The 18,564-nt window shown below is 39.9% G+C and overlaps 1 protein-coding gene across 4 annotated transcripts in view; it reads left to right on the plus strand.

Moving 5' to 3' along the window:
- The window catches only part of ARHGAP32 (Rho GTPase activating protein 32), a 212,551-nt gene that overhangs the window by 173,515 nt on the left and 20,472 nt on the right, over window positions 1-18,564 (plus strand). For 3 of the 4 annotated variants that reach the window (XM_081123638.1, XM_081123637.1, XM_081123640.1), the window contains one exon: window positions 13,118-13,267. In XM_081123638.1, coding sequence (XP_080979764.1) covers window positions 13,118-13,267 — 150 coding nt within the window. Of the gene's footprint in view, window positions 1-296; window positions 690-13,117; window positions 13,268-18,564 lie in introns of those variants that run through there. The other variant, XM_081123639.1, reaches the window with a different exon arrangement.

The following is an 18,564-nucleotide window of genomic DNA, read 5'->3' on the forward strand; positions in this document are numbered from 1 at the left end:
GTTGCCTCTCAGGATTTTCACACAGAGGCAGTGTAAATTGATACTTTTTTTAAACATGTTATTAGAACAACAACCGCAGCTTATTATCGGCAGAGATATTAAAGGGTATGTTTTCTTAGTGTTGCTGCCAGTTGAAGGCTTCAGCCTTTCGCTGGCAATACTTCCTGCAGGATCAATTACTTCTCTTATTTATTTGAGCCTGAAGTACCATCATTTCTATTGGATACACCGCATCCTATCTAGATAGCAAATACAGGCAGCCGAGTAGTAACGTGTCGAAGGGATAAAACATAATTAAACATGAAGCTCGGAGGCGCTGGCTGAGCAGGGAGCGCTCACCTGAGGCCGTGGGTGGGGCTGTGCCGGAGGAGCCGGCTCTGCGGGTGGCAGCTCGGGCGGGCGGGCGTTTCCCTGAGACCGGAGCGGGCGGTGCTGAGGGCGGCCAGCGCTCTTCCCCCACACGGCCTGCCGGCTCCAGAGCCGCGAGGGAACTGCCGGCGGGGCCTGAAGACGCAGCCGGAGCGCGAAGGTGCCCCGCGCCGGGAAAGGCCCGAGCCTCCGGGCTCGTGACCCATGCTGTGCGCGTGTGCGTGGACTGCAGAGCTGCTGTGTCCTGGGGCTGGCCTGCTGAGTGCAGTCATTCGCAGTCGCCTTACGTCCTGATACCAAAACCCGCGCCACCGCCAAAGGTAAGGCTGTCTCAAGCAGTTACTCAGACGCTGGCCTCCAGCCTCGCCCCGAGTGTTTCATGGTGACTGCTTTGACGTTGTGTTTGGGCCCGTGTCCTCAGTTGCTTTTGAGTGAATGGTTAATTTTTGGAGTGTCCAGGAATTATAACTGAGACTTAATGTTCGTGGAGAGATGATCGCTTTTTGAAGTAGATTGTACCACATTGTATTGGGCAATGTATCTCTTTCCTAGTCAGGCATTACCCACTTTTCTGTTTGAAATCAGCTTATTTCTTAATGTTTTCTAGACCTTAGGTTAATGTACAGAAGTTTTCATGATTAAAAGAACCTGCCTGTGTTTCATAAGCCACCAGTATATGTCAGATTTGAATTTTTTTTCCTGGTGGGTTAGTATTTCCCAGGCAGCACTGATTTACTGAAAAGAACTTGGTGGACTGTTTAAAGAGGCTGTTCAAGTTAGCAAAAGGAAGCAGCCCTCCTGCCCTTTACCTTCAAGTAGTGTGTGTGTGTTTTTCCTCATTGGCAGTAGTAAGGATAACAGGCTCCATCCATAAAATATTTGTGTTTGCTCCTTTTTTTACCACTATGGTAGCAGTCAGTGTGTACATGGACCTTCGTTAGACCTTTCATTAAGCAGAATTTTCTGTGACTCACAGGTCATCAGCCCTGTTAAGAATTTGAGCATCTCCCCCCCCCCCCCCCCGGCCCAGGGATGTTCTACTGTTCAAATGATATCAATATTTTAATTTTCAAAACCATAAATAGGGGGATTTCAAATTTTAGAGCCCCTTTTCATTGTCAGCTTAAAACACACACACTTGTAGCTCACATGTTAATGGTGTGAGACCAGAACTCTCCTCTTTTGAAGTATTATGGAGTGCTACTGTATATGGTATTCTGCAGGAGGGAGCAGAAATCTGAGGTTTCTTAGGTTAACTTTGCATTTAAGACAGTTCCAGGACTGGAAAGTGACTCCCTGTGTGATCACCCCTCCTGCGTGATCTGGGCCCTGATTCAGGAGGTGCACCGAGATTCACTGAACCTGGTTTGGAAAGCCGACTAGGTTCCGGTTAGCTCTGTACATGGAGGATCCCAAAAGTAAAGAAAAATTACAGTAATAAAAATAACCCGTTTATTGACACTTACTGAGCTAGTTAGTGCTTGGCATATAAGTACTTTCATGAAAGCATTAGAGTAACCCTGAGTGAAGTGTGTTGTTATTGTCATTCTCAATGTGTATTTGAGGGAATTGAGAACTAAATAGGTAATTTGCTCAAGATCTTGCAAACTGGGAAGTGATCGGAGGGTGGACTCGAACCCTCAGGTCTGTCTGTCTCAGGAGCCTGTTTCCTTGTTCCCCATGCTCAAGGTCAGGTCTTTTTTAGGGCAAAACTCTAAGCTGTTTGCTTTAAGTAGAGTTTGCATCATCAGGTCAGTGCTCTCCAGACAGAAACTTTTCCCTCCAGCTCCTGAAAGAAAGAAAAAGAAAAGAAAAAACCCAACCCATAGAAACAAAAACAAAACCCACAGTGTTCTCCACCACACTCCACAGCTTGACAAAGTGCAGAAGACTATATAGCATCAAGGTGACTGTCTTTACATTTTAATCTAATTAAAAAATTTCCAGACAAGAGAGTTTTCACACTGTTAAGATTAAGGTTCTGAATCTTCAGATTTCTAGAAATTCATGGAGCACTTTTGATAGTCTTCTAACCTTTGATGTCACTGAATTCCTGAGACTGTATAGTTTCTGTATTTTAATTTTTGTAAGAGAAAATAATATAAATTTCTTCCTTGTGATAGTACTAGGTTTTAAACTTTTATCAAACAGCACTAGTTCATCTTAGAAAAACAGGAACCCAGGTTACTTTAAAATCCTTGCTCTCATAGCCTGTGTAGCACACTCACCCCAGTGTGTCAGGGCCTGAGTATCAGGATTCATACCCACATCATGTTTCCTCCCACTCTCCTCTGCTCAAATGCAAATCTTTTTGTTCTGTATTTAGATGTGCAATTAGTCAGAGTCTTATATAACTGAGGTGGTAAAGTCACCAAGTTAGGTTTATTTTTTAACTTTCTAAAATTTTTTTACAAAGTTAAGGAACAAAACCAATCATTTATTATTTAAATTTTTAATTTAAATTTAAAAATAAAAATTAGTATCAGTTTTAGCAAGAAAAATGTATAGCTTATTTATATCTCCCTAAAAATCACACAAGTCAAATTTGAGCTTTCTTTGATATTTATTACTGAAGTTTGTAGCCCCTGGAAAAGTTAACGTATAATGTAAATAAGTGTCTGTCTTAACCTGATGACCGCTTTCCCCGAGGAACTGATTTCCAGGCTCTAACATACCATGCCCTTTCTAGTTTATAACTTTATGTACTCTAGGAAGAGCAGCAGCAGGATACTGCTTTGGTTTCATTCTTCAGTAAGCGGGATAAAGATACATTTTTATTCCAAGACCCAAATATTTTAGTTAACCGCAAGCATGCCTGGCCACATGAGTGGTGCCGGATATTCTTTAGAAGCCATTTGTCGCTTGCTTTCCATGCCTTTTCCCAAGTGAATTGTGCTTCTCTCATCTGTGTCTGAAAGGTTCTTCTCTGAAATTCACTGCAGATTTATTTTTTTGTATCCCTGGTGTCATCCACTTGCGTTCCACTTAGGAAGGGCTTTTGAAATGCCTCGTCTTCTCTCTCATGGGTACATGGGAGCCAGTTTGATTTATGTAACTGTTAGTAGCTTTCTAGTTTTTCAGTCAAGAGCCATTACTGTCATTGTTATTTTTAGTTTAGCACTGCTCGTACATGACATTTCTCAGATACCTGGTTTCCTCCCTTTGAGATTGGAATGTGCAGATATCAAACTGTTACGGCGTCCGCATACCAGCATCTCATCCCTGCCGGCCCCAGAGAGCTTTCCTGGTGGCCCTTGCAGCTGTTACACGCCTCAGTGAGAGAACTGTGCTTTTCCTCTTCCAAAACTGTTTATAATATATTGACTAAAATGATTATGTACTTTCTTCCACGGTAACTTCAGCAGTATATTAAGAATTAATACTCTAATTTACCTAAAGATTTTCTTGGATATCTTGAGCGGGTGAGAAGAGATGAAATCCAAGGCCGAAGCTGCTATGCTTTAAAAATTAGAAGTAAATGGGGGAGGGGGGAGGAGAACTCTGTAATACTTTCAACAGTAAAGCTGAATTTAAGGAAAAATATAGAAGTAAATCAGCAGTTCCTAGAGAGACAGTGAGGGCTTTGCATTTTGAGTATCGCCCTGAAAGAATACAAGTTTTCACAAGCCAGAACCTATAGATAATATTTACCTTTTAAATTTCTCTTACTAGAGTGCATTCTTAAACCTAGTTCAAAAACTAATATCTATAAAGCACATGGCATTTTCTAATAAAACAGTATTATAAATGACCACTATACTGTTCACCAAGGTCTTCCTAGCAAATAAATCAAAGAAACAAACAGTAGTGTATTGTGTGTCACGGCCAACAGCTGTGCATGGCTTTAACAGGGAAAGAGAGTACGATTAGGCATTCAGTTCTGGAAATGGTATAAGCACGTTGTGTGAATTAGTTACAAAAGGACCCCTTACTACTATTGTAAGTTTCCGTGGGGAAAAAAAGAAGTAATTTAATTTCAATTAACTTAATTTAAAAAGTGCCAAGCCTAATATACTATACATAAACAGTAACATTAACAATGATCTTTCGATCTTGAATTTTTATACCAGCCCTCTCCAAGGTGATTTAGAAAACCTAATTTATTGTTTTTGACACTGCTTGCCAGTGAAGTTTTAAATGGTGTCCTTTTTTCCCTCCTGATAAATTTTCCTAAAGCAAAGACATTTCCCATAGACTTTAGAACTTTCTGTGTTTTATACTTTGTCAGTGTTTCCTGATTCTTAGGTATTTCCACTGAAATCTAGAATTCTTAAATTACTTGGTTAAACTCTTTTTTCATATTATTAAACTGTGGTCTAAACTGGTTCATCACCTTGTCTAAAATCTTACAGCAAGTTTTTGGTACAGTGAGGACTGAAACCCTATATCCATGTTTCACTTGCTTGTGCCTGGCCAGTAACAGGCATGATTGGACGGCCGCCGCCCATCGGACTACTGTGTCTGTTTCATTATTGGAAAGGTATCAAAGCTTTCAGTTATTAGGCCGTTGCTTCAAGGATGTATTTCTAAATCTTCAAATAGAATTGCTGGTATTTTATGCTTACTAAATATTTTTATCACATACAAAAGCTATGTACAGTATTCAGATATTACAGGATAGTACCAGATTCACTAAAGAAAAGGGATTGAAATGTGAGTGTTAAGTCATCTTGATAATTAGAGCTGGATAATTAGAGAAGAGAGGAAGGGTATAAAGTGTCTTATTCTGATAACCTTTATTTCATTTAGAAGTCATTACCTGAATGTAATGGGAGATTAATTAGATTTTATTTAATATACTGTTCTTATAACAGACTATTGTAGACTGCATTCTGGTGATCAGATACTGGTTTATATTTTGAATTTAAATCACTTAGACTGTGATGCTAACACAATCTGAGTTTAAATTAGTTAACCTATGTAAAGCACTGGCGCTTAATAAGCACTCAATAAACGTAGGCTAAACTTTCATTATTGTTATGATGTTACTGTAGTTTCTAGATTTTCTTTCAATTTTTGTTGGATATCTGGTTTAGGATTCAGTTTTTCTCTCTCTTCTTCGTGCCTTTGTAAGACTGGGACCAAGCCAGGGGGTAGAGTCAGGGAGAGGGCAGATCTACTGAGATAAAAACAGAGTAGGTGATGGACTTCCTTGTGTATGTCCTGATTTCATCAAATGAAAACTTACTCTGGTTTGTAAGAAATTTCTTTACTCTGATTTGAGGGGTGTTTTCTGTAAGACTAAAAAAACACATTATTGAAATTACTCAATTGTATTTTCAGTTATTGGCCTAAAGAACTTCCTTTATACCATTACTCACCCTCAAAGCTTTATTTATGTTAAAGCCCTTTTATATTATGAAAAAGGAAAAGTTACAAGAGGTTCCATATTTCAGTTACTGGAAAAAGTGTTTTTAGTTCAATTGTTTAATATTTGAGTCATATGTTAGAATCTTGCTCAACTATCTAGAAATTTGTCTTTGAAAGATTTGTAGGGTTATTACTCTAGTGAGTCATAGATTAATTTCTGAGTCCATTTATTTTTAAATAAAAGCTTTGTTGGGCCCTGGCTGGTATGGCTCCATTGGTTGGGTGTTATCCCGAGCACTGAAAGGTCGCGGTTGGATTCCGGGTCAGGGCACATGCCCAGGTCTCAGGCTTGATCCCCAGTAGGGGATCTCTCTTCTTCTCCCTTTTTCTCTCTCCCTAAAAATTAATGAAAAATTTTTAAAAAGTACTCATTTGCATAAAAAAAAACGCTTTGTTGGTTTAGTTTAAACTTATTTGATATACTCAAAGCTATAAACTGAGTAAGAGTGATGGCACATTTTCCCAAGCAAGAGTGCCAACTAAACTGGTTCAGAAGGTTGCCCAAAGATCCTCTCAGGACATACGACAATGCAGGCTAAAGATAAATTAACTTTTGTGTCTCTTGCCAATATTATTTTTAATAAATTTGAAAATGCTAAGTAACAGTTCACTCTAGCTGTTTACTTAAGACCGTCAGTGTAAGTCTGTGTCATAGTTCTTTGCTGCTATTTAGGGCATCAGCAACCTATTGCCGTTTTTTCTGTTTTTCCAACTCTTTGTCTCCACTTGTACCCTATAGATGTTTTTGTGATTGTGTTTCTTTACTAAAAGTCACTTCTAATATGCTTACAGTATTCCTGTGTTTATTACAATTTCTCAGAGGGAGTTTTGCTGTGGCTTAAGGCTTTAGTTTTTTAATTTGCTACTTGCCTTCTCAAGTCTCTTCCACTCATTTATATCCCTGCAAAGGACACAGGGGAAGTAGGAGCAAAGGGCACTCATCATATAAGTATAAAAGCAAGACTTTTAATAGTGCATATAAATTTAGTTTTCCACATATAAAGCTTAAAAATTATGCAAGGCAAACTAAATGATCATCTAAATAGGTGCAGCGAAATCATTTGATAACAAGTTCAACACTTGTTCATGTTATATATCTTAGGAATTACAATTAGGGAATTTCTTTAATATAGTTAAGATTTCTACTCCAAAACCTCAAGGAGATTTTATTCTTAGTAGCGAGACATAAGAAATAATCTATTTAAAACCAGGGAACAGATAATCATTTATTGGAGGATTAATGAAATTAGACAAAAAGAAATAAAAGGATTAGAAAGGAAGAGACAATCTGTATTCTGTGTGAATGATTGTCTACAGATCCAGGAGTTTACAGTCAAATTATTAATAACAGAATTAAGCAGGGTTGCTGAATAAAAGATGAATAGCACAGTGACAGTAAAAGCACTTAACGTTTATTAAGCTTTTTCTGTCTAACACTGAGTGCCTTATACCCTATTTCATCCTCACGCCAATCCTGTTAGGTGGTTACCATTTTTCACATGTTCATAGGTGAGGAAAAGGAAGGACTAAGAGTTAGGTGCTTTGTTCACAGTCAGACAGCGGGAGGTCTCGGGCTGTGATCCCGGCGGTCTGACACACCCTGCTTGTTGTGTTTCTGTACACCAGTATTAAACGATTAGAAAACATAATTTAGAAAATAGTGCCAGTTACAAAAGCAACAAAAATCATAAAGTTCCTAAGACTATAACAAAAGTATGTAAGGCCTTTATGGAAAAATACTAGAAAAATTTACTGCAGGGCATACAAGAATCTTAGATACGTGGAGAGATATACTGTGTTCAGGGATGGGAAAGCTCACTGTCATGAAGAGGTCACTTCTCCAAAATAATCATAATTCAGGGCAGCTTTAGTCATATTCCCAAAAGTTTGTTTTTTAAAATAATTTGACAGGCTGATTCTAAAAATCGTATGAAAGAGCAAAGGGCTAAAAATATAAAGGCATTCTTTCTAGATATTAAGGCTTATAAAGTCTTAGAAATTGGGGAAGTGAGATATTGATGGACAGAGAAACTGGTAGAATTCCCTTACATACTGTCTGTGTTTTTCATATAAGAATCAATCTTACAAATCAGAGACAGACTTACTCAATGAAAGGTGATGGAACAATCGGTTATGTATAAGGAAGAAAAGTTATGATTGTATGTCTACTTCACCCCAAACACTTTAAAAAGTTCAAAGTCAACTAAAAATTTTTAAAAATTTTAGGAAAAAAGGGGTTTATAGGACAATGTTTATGACCTTGGGTAAGGAAGGATATCTTAAAGCATGGGAACCTGTATTTTTGACATGCAAAATTTTATACAGTAAAAGGTAAGCCACAGACTGTGCGAAGGTATTTATAATGCGTATAATTGACAAAGGATTTGTTTCCAGATGATTTAAAGAATTTTTGCCTATTGTTAAGAAAAAGACAACCAAACAGTAAGGTGGGCAAGGGGTATGAACAGTAATTTCACTGAAGAGGAGAACTGAACGGCCAGTAAGCTTGTGAAACAATGTATAACTTCTTGGCAAGCGCAGAAATACATGCTGAAGAGAAATACAATTTCATACTAATCAGATTGGTAAAAATGAAGAAGTCTGACGGAGCTAAATAGGACAAGGAACGAAAAACATTCTATAGGAGTGCGTATTGGTGAGTCGTTTTAGAGAATATTTTTACAAAGTTGAAATTCGGTTGAAAATAGGCCCTGGCTGGGCAGCTCAGGTGGTCGTCCCGATACACCAAGGATGTGGGTTTGACCCCTGGTCAAGGCACGTACAAGAATCAACCAATGGTGCATAAATAAGTGGGGTGACAAATCGATGTTTCTTTCTCTCTCCCTCTCCCTTCCTCCCTCTCTAAAATCAATCAATACATTAAATAAAAATAATAAAAATAAAAAAGAAATACGGTTCAAAGTAAAATACTCTACATCCCAACAATCTTCCTCCTGAATATGAATGCCAGAGTTCCCTCACTTGAGCCCAGCGAGGCACTTAATGAGATTTTCCAATGCATTATTGATAGTAATAATAAAAACTTGGAAACTCTGAGTGGCAGTCAACAGGAGAATGGAAATGTAAGTCGTGGTGTATATACTTAGAAGGGAATAGCTGTGTCTGGGTCACCTGTGTCTCAGGGCACCTCCACTCTGGTGGGGGATGTGGCAGTTGAGACAGGAGCTGAGTTTGCAAGGTAGGACCCCTCTCCCCCCTCCCGCTACCTGGTGTCCTGTGGGGGGATGTGGCAGTTGAGACAGGAGCTGAGTTTGCAAGGTAGGACCCCTCTCCCCCCTCCCGCTACCTGGTGTCCTGTGGGGGGATGTGGCAGTTGAGACAGGAGCTGAGTTTGCAAGGTAGGACCCCTCTCCCCCCTCCCGCTACCTGGTGTCCTGTGGGGGGATGTGGCAGTTGAGACAGGAGCTGAGTTTGCAAGGTAGGACCCCTCTCCCCCCTCCCGCTACCTGGTGTCCTGTGGGGGGATGTGGCAGTTGAGACAGGAGCTGAGTTTGCAAGGTAGGACCCCTCTCCCCCCTCCCGCTACCTGGTGTCCTGTGGGGGGATGTGGCAGTTGAGACAGGAGCTGAGTTTGCAAGGTAGGACCCCTCTCCCCCCTCCCGCTACCTGGTGTCCTGTGGGGGGATGTGGCAGTTGAGACAGGAGCTGAGTTTGCAAGGTAGGACCCCTCTCCCCCCTCCCGCTACCTGGTGTCCTGTGGGGGGATGTGGCAGTTGAGACAGGAGCTGAGTTTGCAAGGTAGGACCCCTCTCCCCCCTCCCGCTACCTGGTGTCCTGTGGGGGGATGTGGCAGTTGAGACAGGAGCTGAGTTTGCAAGGTAGGACCCCTCTCCCCCCTCCCGCTACCTGGTGTCCTGTGGGGGGATGTGGCAGTTGAGACAGGAGCTGAGTTTGCAAGGTAGGACCCCTCTCCCCCCTCCCGCTACCTGGTGTCCTGTGGGGGGATGTGGCAGTTGAGACAGGAGCTGAGTTTGCAAGGTAGGACTCCCCCCCCCCCACTGCTACCTGGTGTCCTGTGGCTCTGGCACTGCAGTGATGTGGCCGGGAGCCTGGAGATGCACCCTCACCGCTGCTCCCAGGCTCTCCGGTGGTGTGAGCACCGCCATAACTGGGGGGAGAGCCTGACTGGGGCACTGCAGCTGCTGCCCCCTCTTTTACCCTCCGCCGAACTGGGCAGTGTTGTAGGGGCTGTGCCCGACTTCCCGCTGCTACCATGTTGGCTGGGGCTGTGGGTTCAGCTGAGGAGTCGGGAGCCAGGGCTGTGGGTTCTCTTCTGTCTCTGCCATCCTGCCTTCCCTACGCATGCCAACACACCCGCCTTCAGGAATCTCCTCGCCGAGCGGGGACCTTTGTTGTGTTTTAAATGTCCTACTAGTTGTAGATAGACGGAGGCGGAGACGGATACAAAGGGGTCCTCTCTCTCTGCCCTGATGCTCAAAGTATTTCAAAGTATGCAACAGAGATTTAGAATTTGGGAGGTTATAAGAGACCCTTAAATACCATGTAGTCTAGTTGCCTCTACTTCTGTTCCCCTCTTTTAAATTTCCACCAAATGGTCATTTAATCTGTGTTTGGAAACTTTGAGCAAAAGAAGGTTTTGTGTGCAATTGTGAAAACCAGTCCACTGGACGTGCCACACGTCACACTCATCATTTATTGTATCCTGGGTTTAATCGGGACCACCTCTTCAGGTGTTAGCATCCCGCCTCAACGCTCAGTTCGTCTGACTCTGCATTTGTTCCAGGGCTTAGGACGTGATGCATGTAACCAAACAAACAATGCCGAGGCCATTAACTGGCACAAACCCTCTTCCTTCAGTGTCCTGAGAAGTTAACTCAAACCCAGACTTTTCTCAAACCAGTCTAGCAGATTTCTGAGCTCGAATTTAGAGAACTAGTTTAGGTAAAGTGTTATGAGAAGGTAAGAATTCTTTGGTTCTGCTAGAGAAACATTTTACTTGTGTAATTAAAAGCACACAGTGCCCCCCTTCTGCGTGTCAGAGTTCTCTGCGGCTTGAACGGCCTGTTTTTAGTGTCTCCCTGTAAACCGGTTATTGGTGTCATAAAGATTTGCCTTGGAGATACTGTGTGTCATACTGTTGAAGCTTTTAGCTGCTGGAAAGACTGGTTTGATTGGGTTTGTCTCATGTTTGAGAAAAGATTGCAGATGTAAAAATCTGTCCATCATGTCTAAATAATAAGGAAGTAGTTACCTTGTGGCACATGCTGCATTTTAATTGTAGAACAGGGAAATTGAATATAAAATGGTATGATTTGCCTTTGTCCAACTATTGTTTTGTGTTTTATTTTTTATGTATTTTGTCTGTGGAAGTGCCATTGGTATCATTTTCACTTCTCTAATCCAGCATATTAGGTTGACCTTAACCTTAAGACGCTCACCCTGCATTGCACTGTTCCCCCGTTAAAATGTTTTCGTAAGCCCTTAACCGTCTCAAGCCGAATTCCCATTCTGCCTCTTTCCGTGGCAGTCTTATTGATAGTGTTTCCGACTTCTATTCCTCAAAAGAGAATTGTACTCACTGGTTCACTGGTACGGGGTAAGGCGGGGGTGGGAGGCCACCTCGGGATCCCAGCCTGGCTCCTTCGGCGTGTCCTTAGGCACCAGGCCTCCGCTGGGCTCCACGCGCTTGCGCAGGTGGCTTGTGTCTAATTTAACTGTGATTTTGCCCTGGTCCTGGAGGGAGGTGAGTGTAACTACCACCTGCTTTGCCGCCATTTTCCCCCCTATAACTTTGTAGTTTTTTTAACTTTCTGACTTTTTTGTAGCAACTCTTAGCCTAAAACACAAACATTTTGTGCAGCTGTACAAGACTGTTCTCTTATACCCTTATTCTATAGGCTTTTCTCTACTTTAAAATTTTTATTTATTTATTTTTTACTTTTTAAGCTCTTGTTAAAACGAAGACGGACACACACGTTACCCTGGGTTTACGCAGGGTCAGGGTCAGGGTCAGGGTCAGGGTCAGGCGTCAGTGTCACTGGCTTCCTGCCCACACCTCGTGCCCCTGGCTGGGCTTCGGGGGCTGTCGTCCGGGACGACCGTGCCTTTGCCGGAATCCCTTCTTCAGGCCGGCCTGCGCCCTTCTCGAGGAAGTGTCCCTCTTTTAAGACATACACCATGGTGGCTGGCTTTGTGTTTGTTTTCTGGGTTTTTTTCATCATAGATTTGCTTGTAAGCAGACAGCCGCTCAGGAAACGTCTCAGGAAACGTCTCAGTTATGGGCAAACCGGTCACAGTGAATTCCTCCCGTACAGTTTATAGAAAAGAAGCTGATGTCTGCTCATGGTGTTTCATAGTAAATGAAAAGAAATGGGTGGCAGATGTCTGATCTGGAGTAACGCACTTAGTGATCCGCCTAGGACCCAAGTTAGTCTCGGCAACAGAATATCTCTAGGAGGCTTCATCGGTTCCGAGGATTTGAGGTCACTCGAGAATCTGCAGTAGGATTCAGTGAGACGCCCAGTCACCATCTGCACACCGAGGAGCGGGATTGAGGCCACGTGGCTTAGCCTTCTCTCCAGCAACTAATCTCTGAGCTTACGATATTTGCTGCAGGTTGAATTTTAGAGTAATTTACCCTGTAAGCTGCACCTAGGGATTTGTTTGCATTCAATTCTTTCACTGTTGTCTTTCTAATATATCAATCAGTGGAAATATTTTACTATGTGTTAGTTTATTTCTCTGTTGCCTTGATCTATAAGGGGTTTAAGATTATATACTTAGTATACTCTAGATGAATGTTAATAGAAAGTCTAATGTTTTTCATGGGTATTTTGTATTTATATAGCAATTAGTTTGACACGCGTTTTCTATGTCATAATGGGATTGTCCTCTATATAAAATGAAAAAGGGAGTTGTTCTCTGTTTTAATTTTCAGATGATAAATGCCATGAAAATTTCTAACCACTAAGTAAAATATTTTAGAAATTGGCTAGAAAGGAAAACCACATTAACACCATTTAAGCCTCACTTGTTATGAAGATCTCCAAAGTAATATATTAGAGTGAAACTCAGGTACCAGTCATAACCCTGTAGCATCCGTAGGTATGCATTCGGGAAATGCATGGTTCATCATGCGTGATTTAGAAGTCACAGGGTACAGTACCTAAAATTGCTCACAATCCCATCAAATAAGATCCCAGGCTGGTGAGAAGAATGTGAAAAATGGTGATGTTATTTATAAATAACTGTTATCTACACTGCTGCTGAAAATTTCCTACAGAATATGAACTGTACTTTTAATAGGTTATTTTGCAGCCAGCCTGTCCAGATCTCTAAGTAAAAATGTAACCTCTCACTACAACTAAGATATTTTCTCTTTATCACTGTTTTTTAGTGTCTAAAAAGCACGGCAAGCTTATCACTTTCTTACGCACATTCATGAAGTCTCGTCCGACAAAACAGAAGCTGAAGCAGCGGGGGATCTTGAAAGAGAGGGTGTTTGGCTGTGACCTGGGGGAGCACCTTCTGAATTCTGGCTTTGAAGGTAAAAATAAAATTTATAATCTTATAATTTTAGTTTCTAACCTTTCCATATTGATTTGATTTTCTATAACCAGTTTTGCAATACATTAGGCAAGTAATACCTGTTCCATTTAAGTTCAGCAGCACGTATTGAACATTCCCAGGTCCTTACCGTAGTTCCGGGGATAGCTGAGAATAAGAGAGGGCTAAGCATGTACTTTGGATCAGAGATGCTTCGGATCTGTTTAGGAAGAGTAAGGCATTTGCATAAAGGGTGCAATAGCACAGTTAGTTTGCATTATTTTTATATCTGTCCAGATGGCTTTCTCAGGCAGCTTTCCCCTCCCACATTTTATTCTAAAATATTTCTCTTTCGAAAAATTTAGCCATAGGTTTGAGGCTATAAAATACCAAGACCAGTCTCCCAACTTCTATAGCTAAAAATTTTAATTCCTTTCTCTGTAAATCAAATTCTAACTCAAGAACTTAGTGGTTGGATAAATGGATGGAAGGGAATGAATGGCTAAGAAGAAAGAAAAAAATGAGGTTTCCCTTTTTTTAAAAAAAAAATCACACTTTCCTCTACTGGTTCTTACAAAGATGATAGAATATTAAAGAACTACCAGAAGTATCTACAATGTTGATAAGTGCCAGAAATAGATGATTTGTGAAATTCTAAATCCTGATGGGAAATACCCATTGTACTTCCTAAGACGATTGATGAAAACTAGTGTACATACCAATAAATATCAAGTTCAAATCAAATCCTTACTCATTGCTTAAAGAATAGCAGTATACTTGTAATACAAATATTATGCAAACCATACCATGTTTCTTGAGAGAAAACAATAAAAGGTGTTATTACCAAACTAATGCCAATTTATTACAGTTAAAAAAAAAAAAAAAAGACAAAAACCCTGAGAATTATTTTTGCAACTAGTTAAGTAAAACATGGGAAAATAAGCCAATGAGAGTATCAAAGAGCATTGTAAGGGGAAAGATCAGTGATTGGATAGGAGACATACAGCTTTACCAGATATTCAAAACTGGAATGTTGTTAGTGTAGGGAATGAGCTATGGATAAAACTTAGAAAGCTTAAAAGGGGTCCTAACCGCACACAATTCCACCATTATAAAATATGAGAGGAGGGGTACTTATTAAGTATAGTTTGAGGTAATGAAATAGGAATTTTGAAAAAAATTCTCACTTTATCACACTAAAAATCCAAATGTATGAATAAGTTAACTATTTTAAGCTCATAGAAATGCTAATATGTTATGATTTTGTTTTGAGATCAAAGAGGAATAATAGCTTTCTCACTTAAAAAAATATAAAGGCAAGGGTAGTCTCAAATACATAATTTACATATAATGAAAATATCAGAGGTAATGGAAAGGTACCATAGACAGGGAAAACAATCCATTTTTGGATATAATGAAATGATTCTAATAAAGTGTATACAAATATCATTCAGATTTGTGAGAAAATTAAGCCCCTAGGTAGGAGAATGAAGAAAAGATAAAAACAAATATTTTCACAATGAGTTAGATAGTAAACAAAATACAGAAAAGTGTTTAAGCTCATTTGTAATCATGGAAATGTATCTTTAAGCAATTTTGAGATACCATTTTATATTGATAAACATCATTAATATAGTAAAGCTGCTTTTCTAAGTTATGGTCATATTAACCATAATCAAATAGCTATATATTTCTCCAGCAAAATGGGTTTTTGGGGGGAAGAACAAAGAATTGCAATTTGGGACGTGTGGTCTAATTGGGAAACATGCCCAAGTCCAGAGCTAAAAAGCAGAAGACTGCTTCTCTCATGGACGTGGGTGGGGCTGTTGGAAACCTGGTGTCCCCTGGAGGAAGCCGAAAGCACGAAGCATAGTGACTCTTCATTGGCTGAGCCGTGACTGGGAAAGGAGGGGTCTTTCCTTCCTCCTGCTGAGGTAGGAAAGTATCATTTCCTGTGATTTTAAAAAAAAAATCACTTTCTGTTGGAGGCACAAGGTGTGTTTCTTCCTGTTGGGGCCAGCAGCGGGTGTGAAGTGACAGGTGCGTAAGAGTTCTCTCCTCTAGCCTCCTGACTTCATTCTAAACGAGAGTTCTGTAAATTAAGTTTCACAATAGCCAATACCATTAGAAATAGCAACAGTTTCATCAATAGACAAAAATTGTTGGTTTCAGGTAGCTCAGTGAATTATTAATTTTTTGAAAAGCATTTTGGTACTTCCTAGCAAGAGATTTCTCAGTGTTCTTTTCATGTAGGAGCTCCCTTTAGGGATTTATCCTAAAGTTGTATTTCAATAGAAACAAAAATGTTCATTATAGCATTATGTATGAGAGCAAAAAAACTGAGCACTCACTTTTAGGGAAATTGCTCCGTAAATTAAGAAGCTGTTAAAATTGTGAATTTGAATACAGTGTGGACATTTGAAAAATGTTATATATAAACAGTAAATTTACCTTTTTGCAAGTATGGATACTTAGGTGATATATAAAAAGAATTTAATTATGATGCAGTATTGTAGAGACTTTGTGACTTTTTTTCTTAGTTTCCTGCTTTTTTAATTAAAAAGAAGAAAAAATATTAGATGAATATTAGAAATTAATTTAATAGTCCTGGAAGAGACCTCTCTGCTAAGGCTGATTCAGGAGCGAAAGGCTGTTCAAGTGATTAGAAAAACAAGAGAGAAAAAGTTAATTTGCAACATTAGAGTGCAGTTGTAATTTGATAAATCTTGAGGACTGAGGTCAGATACATTCTAGTTGCCATATTAAAATAATTTCCTCCTTATTGGGGGTGATTAAATTAATAAATATTCATATGAAGAATATCATTTGAATATTCAGATAAGACTAAATTACACAAAAAGGGAAACCTTTGAAGTTTATCAATTAAAATTTTAATTAGAAAAGAAAATGGTTTTTAATATTAAATTGATTTATTAGTTGTCTTTTTTATTTAATAAATAAGTGATGAATTAAAGATTTTTAAAATTTTGAGACTTTGTGTATACTGTAGATAGTCTATAGCTAGTCATACGGGGGTGTGTGTGTGTGTGTGTGTGTGTGTGTGTGTGTATAGAGACTGTTTCAAAGTCTAAATTAAAACAAATACAATTGAATACATATTATATATAAATATTTAAAGTCTAAGTGAACACAATTAGAATAATCCTGAGGAGGAGGAATGCTATACTGGTATTTTATATGTATAATAGTGAGGAGAGAGGAGGTGTAAATACGGATAGTGTATAATGCGTATAACCATTCCTCCTCGTGACCAACCTGTCTTAGCTGGGACTTTAACATATAAATACGTAGGTATATAAAACAGATTTCGCACCAGGTTTTCCTAAGAGGGAGCCCGTATCAGCACGGTGTTTGGCTCCGTGACTCATTCTCTGAACTGTGTTCCTGAGGAAGACCAGCTATAAAGAGTGATTACCCTGTCGACACCCTCTGAGCCTTTGAGCGCCTCCCTGTGGGATCAAGAGGAAAACCTGCCCCAGCTCCCCTCACGGAGCTCTAAGAGCTCAACCGGCGGCCCGAGCCGCTCGGGGCGGCCTCACAGCCTCAGCCGCCCAAACCACAGCCACCGCAACGGACTTACTTAAAGGTTGATCACGGTTATTTACAGAAGCTCCCCACGGTGCCTTTTTTGGATGGATCAAACTAATTTGCCATTTACTTGGGCGCCCTTGATTATAGAGTCAGATGTGTTTTGTTTTTTCCCTTTTGTGTGTCTCCGTTCTTTCTGTCAGCCTTGCGTGAATGTGATCATTAACACGAGGGGTTATTTTCCACCTCGCGTGCCATGATCACCAGCTTTCACACATCCATTCAGCACGGTTTAGTTGTGCTTAGAGGTTTCTGCCGTGTTTTCATTCTTTGTAAGTATGATAGGAGAGGATGGATGCCAAGACTTAAAAAAACAAACAGGCTTTAATAACCACAGTGTTCACGCATTCCGTAACTCTGATAAAATCTATTCTAGTGGAACAAAGTGTTTTCAGACGTCATCGATTTCTTTATGGGACTTGTTTTATTTGTTGCATATATCCGAGACTGAATTTCCTTAAAATGAAATTTCAAATGAGATTGCTTTTTTAAAAAAAGTGAGAACTTTGTAGGAAATTAGGTAAAATTACATTTAGCACAAAATATAAAAAATATTTTAAAACTCAAAGTGAGGAAAGTCTGTAGCCTGAACTTATTTCTGTAGTTAAAAAAACATTCGGGGATTTTATAGTCAGAGCACACCGGAAAAAAAACAAGGCCCAAGTAACCTCTGAAATTAAGCCTTTAGTTAATCATGTTTTCCTAACCCCAAATCATGATGCACGTTCTAAGAACACCACACCAGGTACTATTGGCCTGGAAGCCACCACCCTGAGAATGAAACTGGACTTTTTCTTCTGTATGAAAGAAGTCTCCGTTTCCTCTCTGTAAACTGGAGACAGTGACAGAACTTTTCCCGTAGGATTCCTGTGAGAATTAAGTGAGGCTGTCCCTTATAAAGCACTTGGCCTGGCACCTATTACATGTTCAGTGATGTAGCTGCTTTAAAAAAATTATTTAAAGCTGAGGAGTTTAAGTTTTTAATGTAAGTTATAGGACCTGGCAAGTTAAAAGGTAGACTGCAAGGATTACAACAGAAGGCAGGAAAGCCAAGGAAGTCTATAGTAATAAGAAAGCACTGTCCTGGAATAAGGCCATTTCTTTCAGCATCATTTGTTATAATGTTGGTGAGATGCCACCACAGGAACCTAACTCTTGTTTGTATCAGTCAGCCTGTGGTAAAACTGGTTTCATTATACATCACTTCACTTAAAGTTGCAGAACCTTTAGCAGTGTTAAGTGAGAACTTACTGAAGACTAGAAGTGAAATACATTTGCTAAAATTATCTTATTAAACATCGTTTCATTCAGCACTCTGTGTGTTTCTTCTCTAGTACAGTAGTTCTTTGCAGACCAAATGATGTTTGTCCGAGCGTTTGTTTCTTTTCAGGGACTTTAACTAATACTATCAAATGAACAGTTGCTGAAAATTTATCAGTCTGTGTTGCAGAACAGATGAAGTTCAAATTTCAGCTACTGTACACTTTGGAATGGTTATAAAAAAAGTTTAAACATATAGAACACTCTTTTCTAGGCTGTGGGCCCCAGGTAGTTGCACATCTGTGTCAGATACTCAGTGAAGTCACCAGATAGAGTGCCCTTCTTTCCTTTCGGCTTACTGTTAGAGCGCCCTTTATAATGAGCTGATAATGCACCGTCAAAAGGTCAGTAATTATAATGTAAAGATAG

Source organism: Miniopterus schreibersii (genome assembly GCF_964146895.1).
Source record: "Miniopterus schreibersii genome assembly, chromosome: 20".
Classification (NCBI taxonomy): Eukaryota; Metazoa; Chordata; class Mammalia; order Chiroptera; family Miniopteridae; genus Miniopterus; species Miniopterus schreibersii.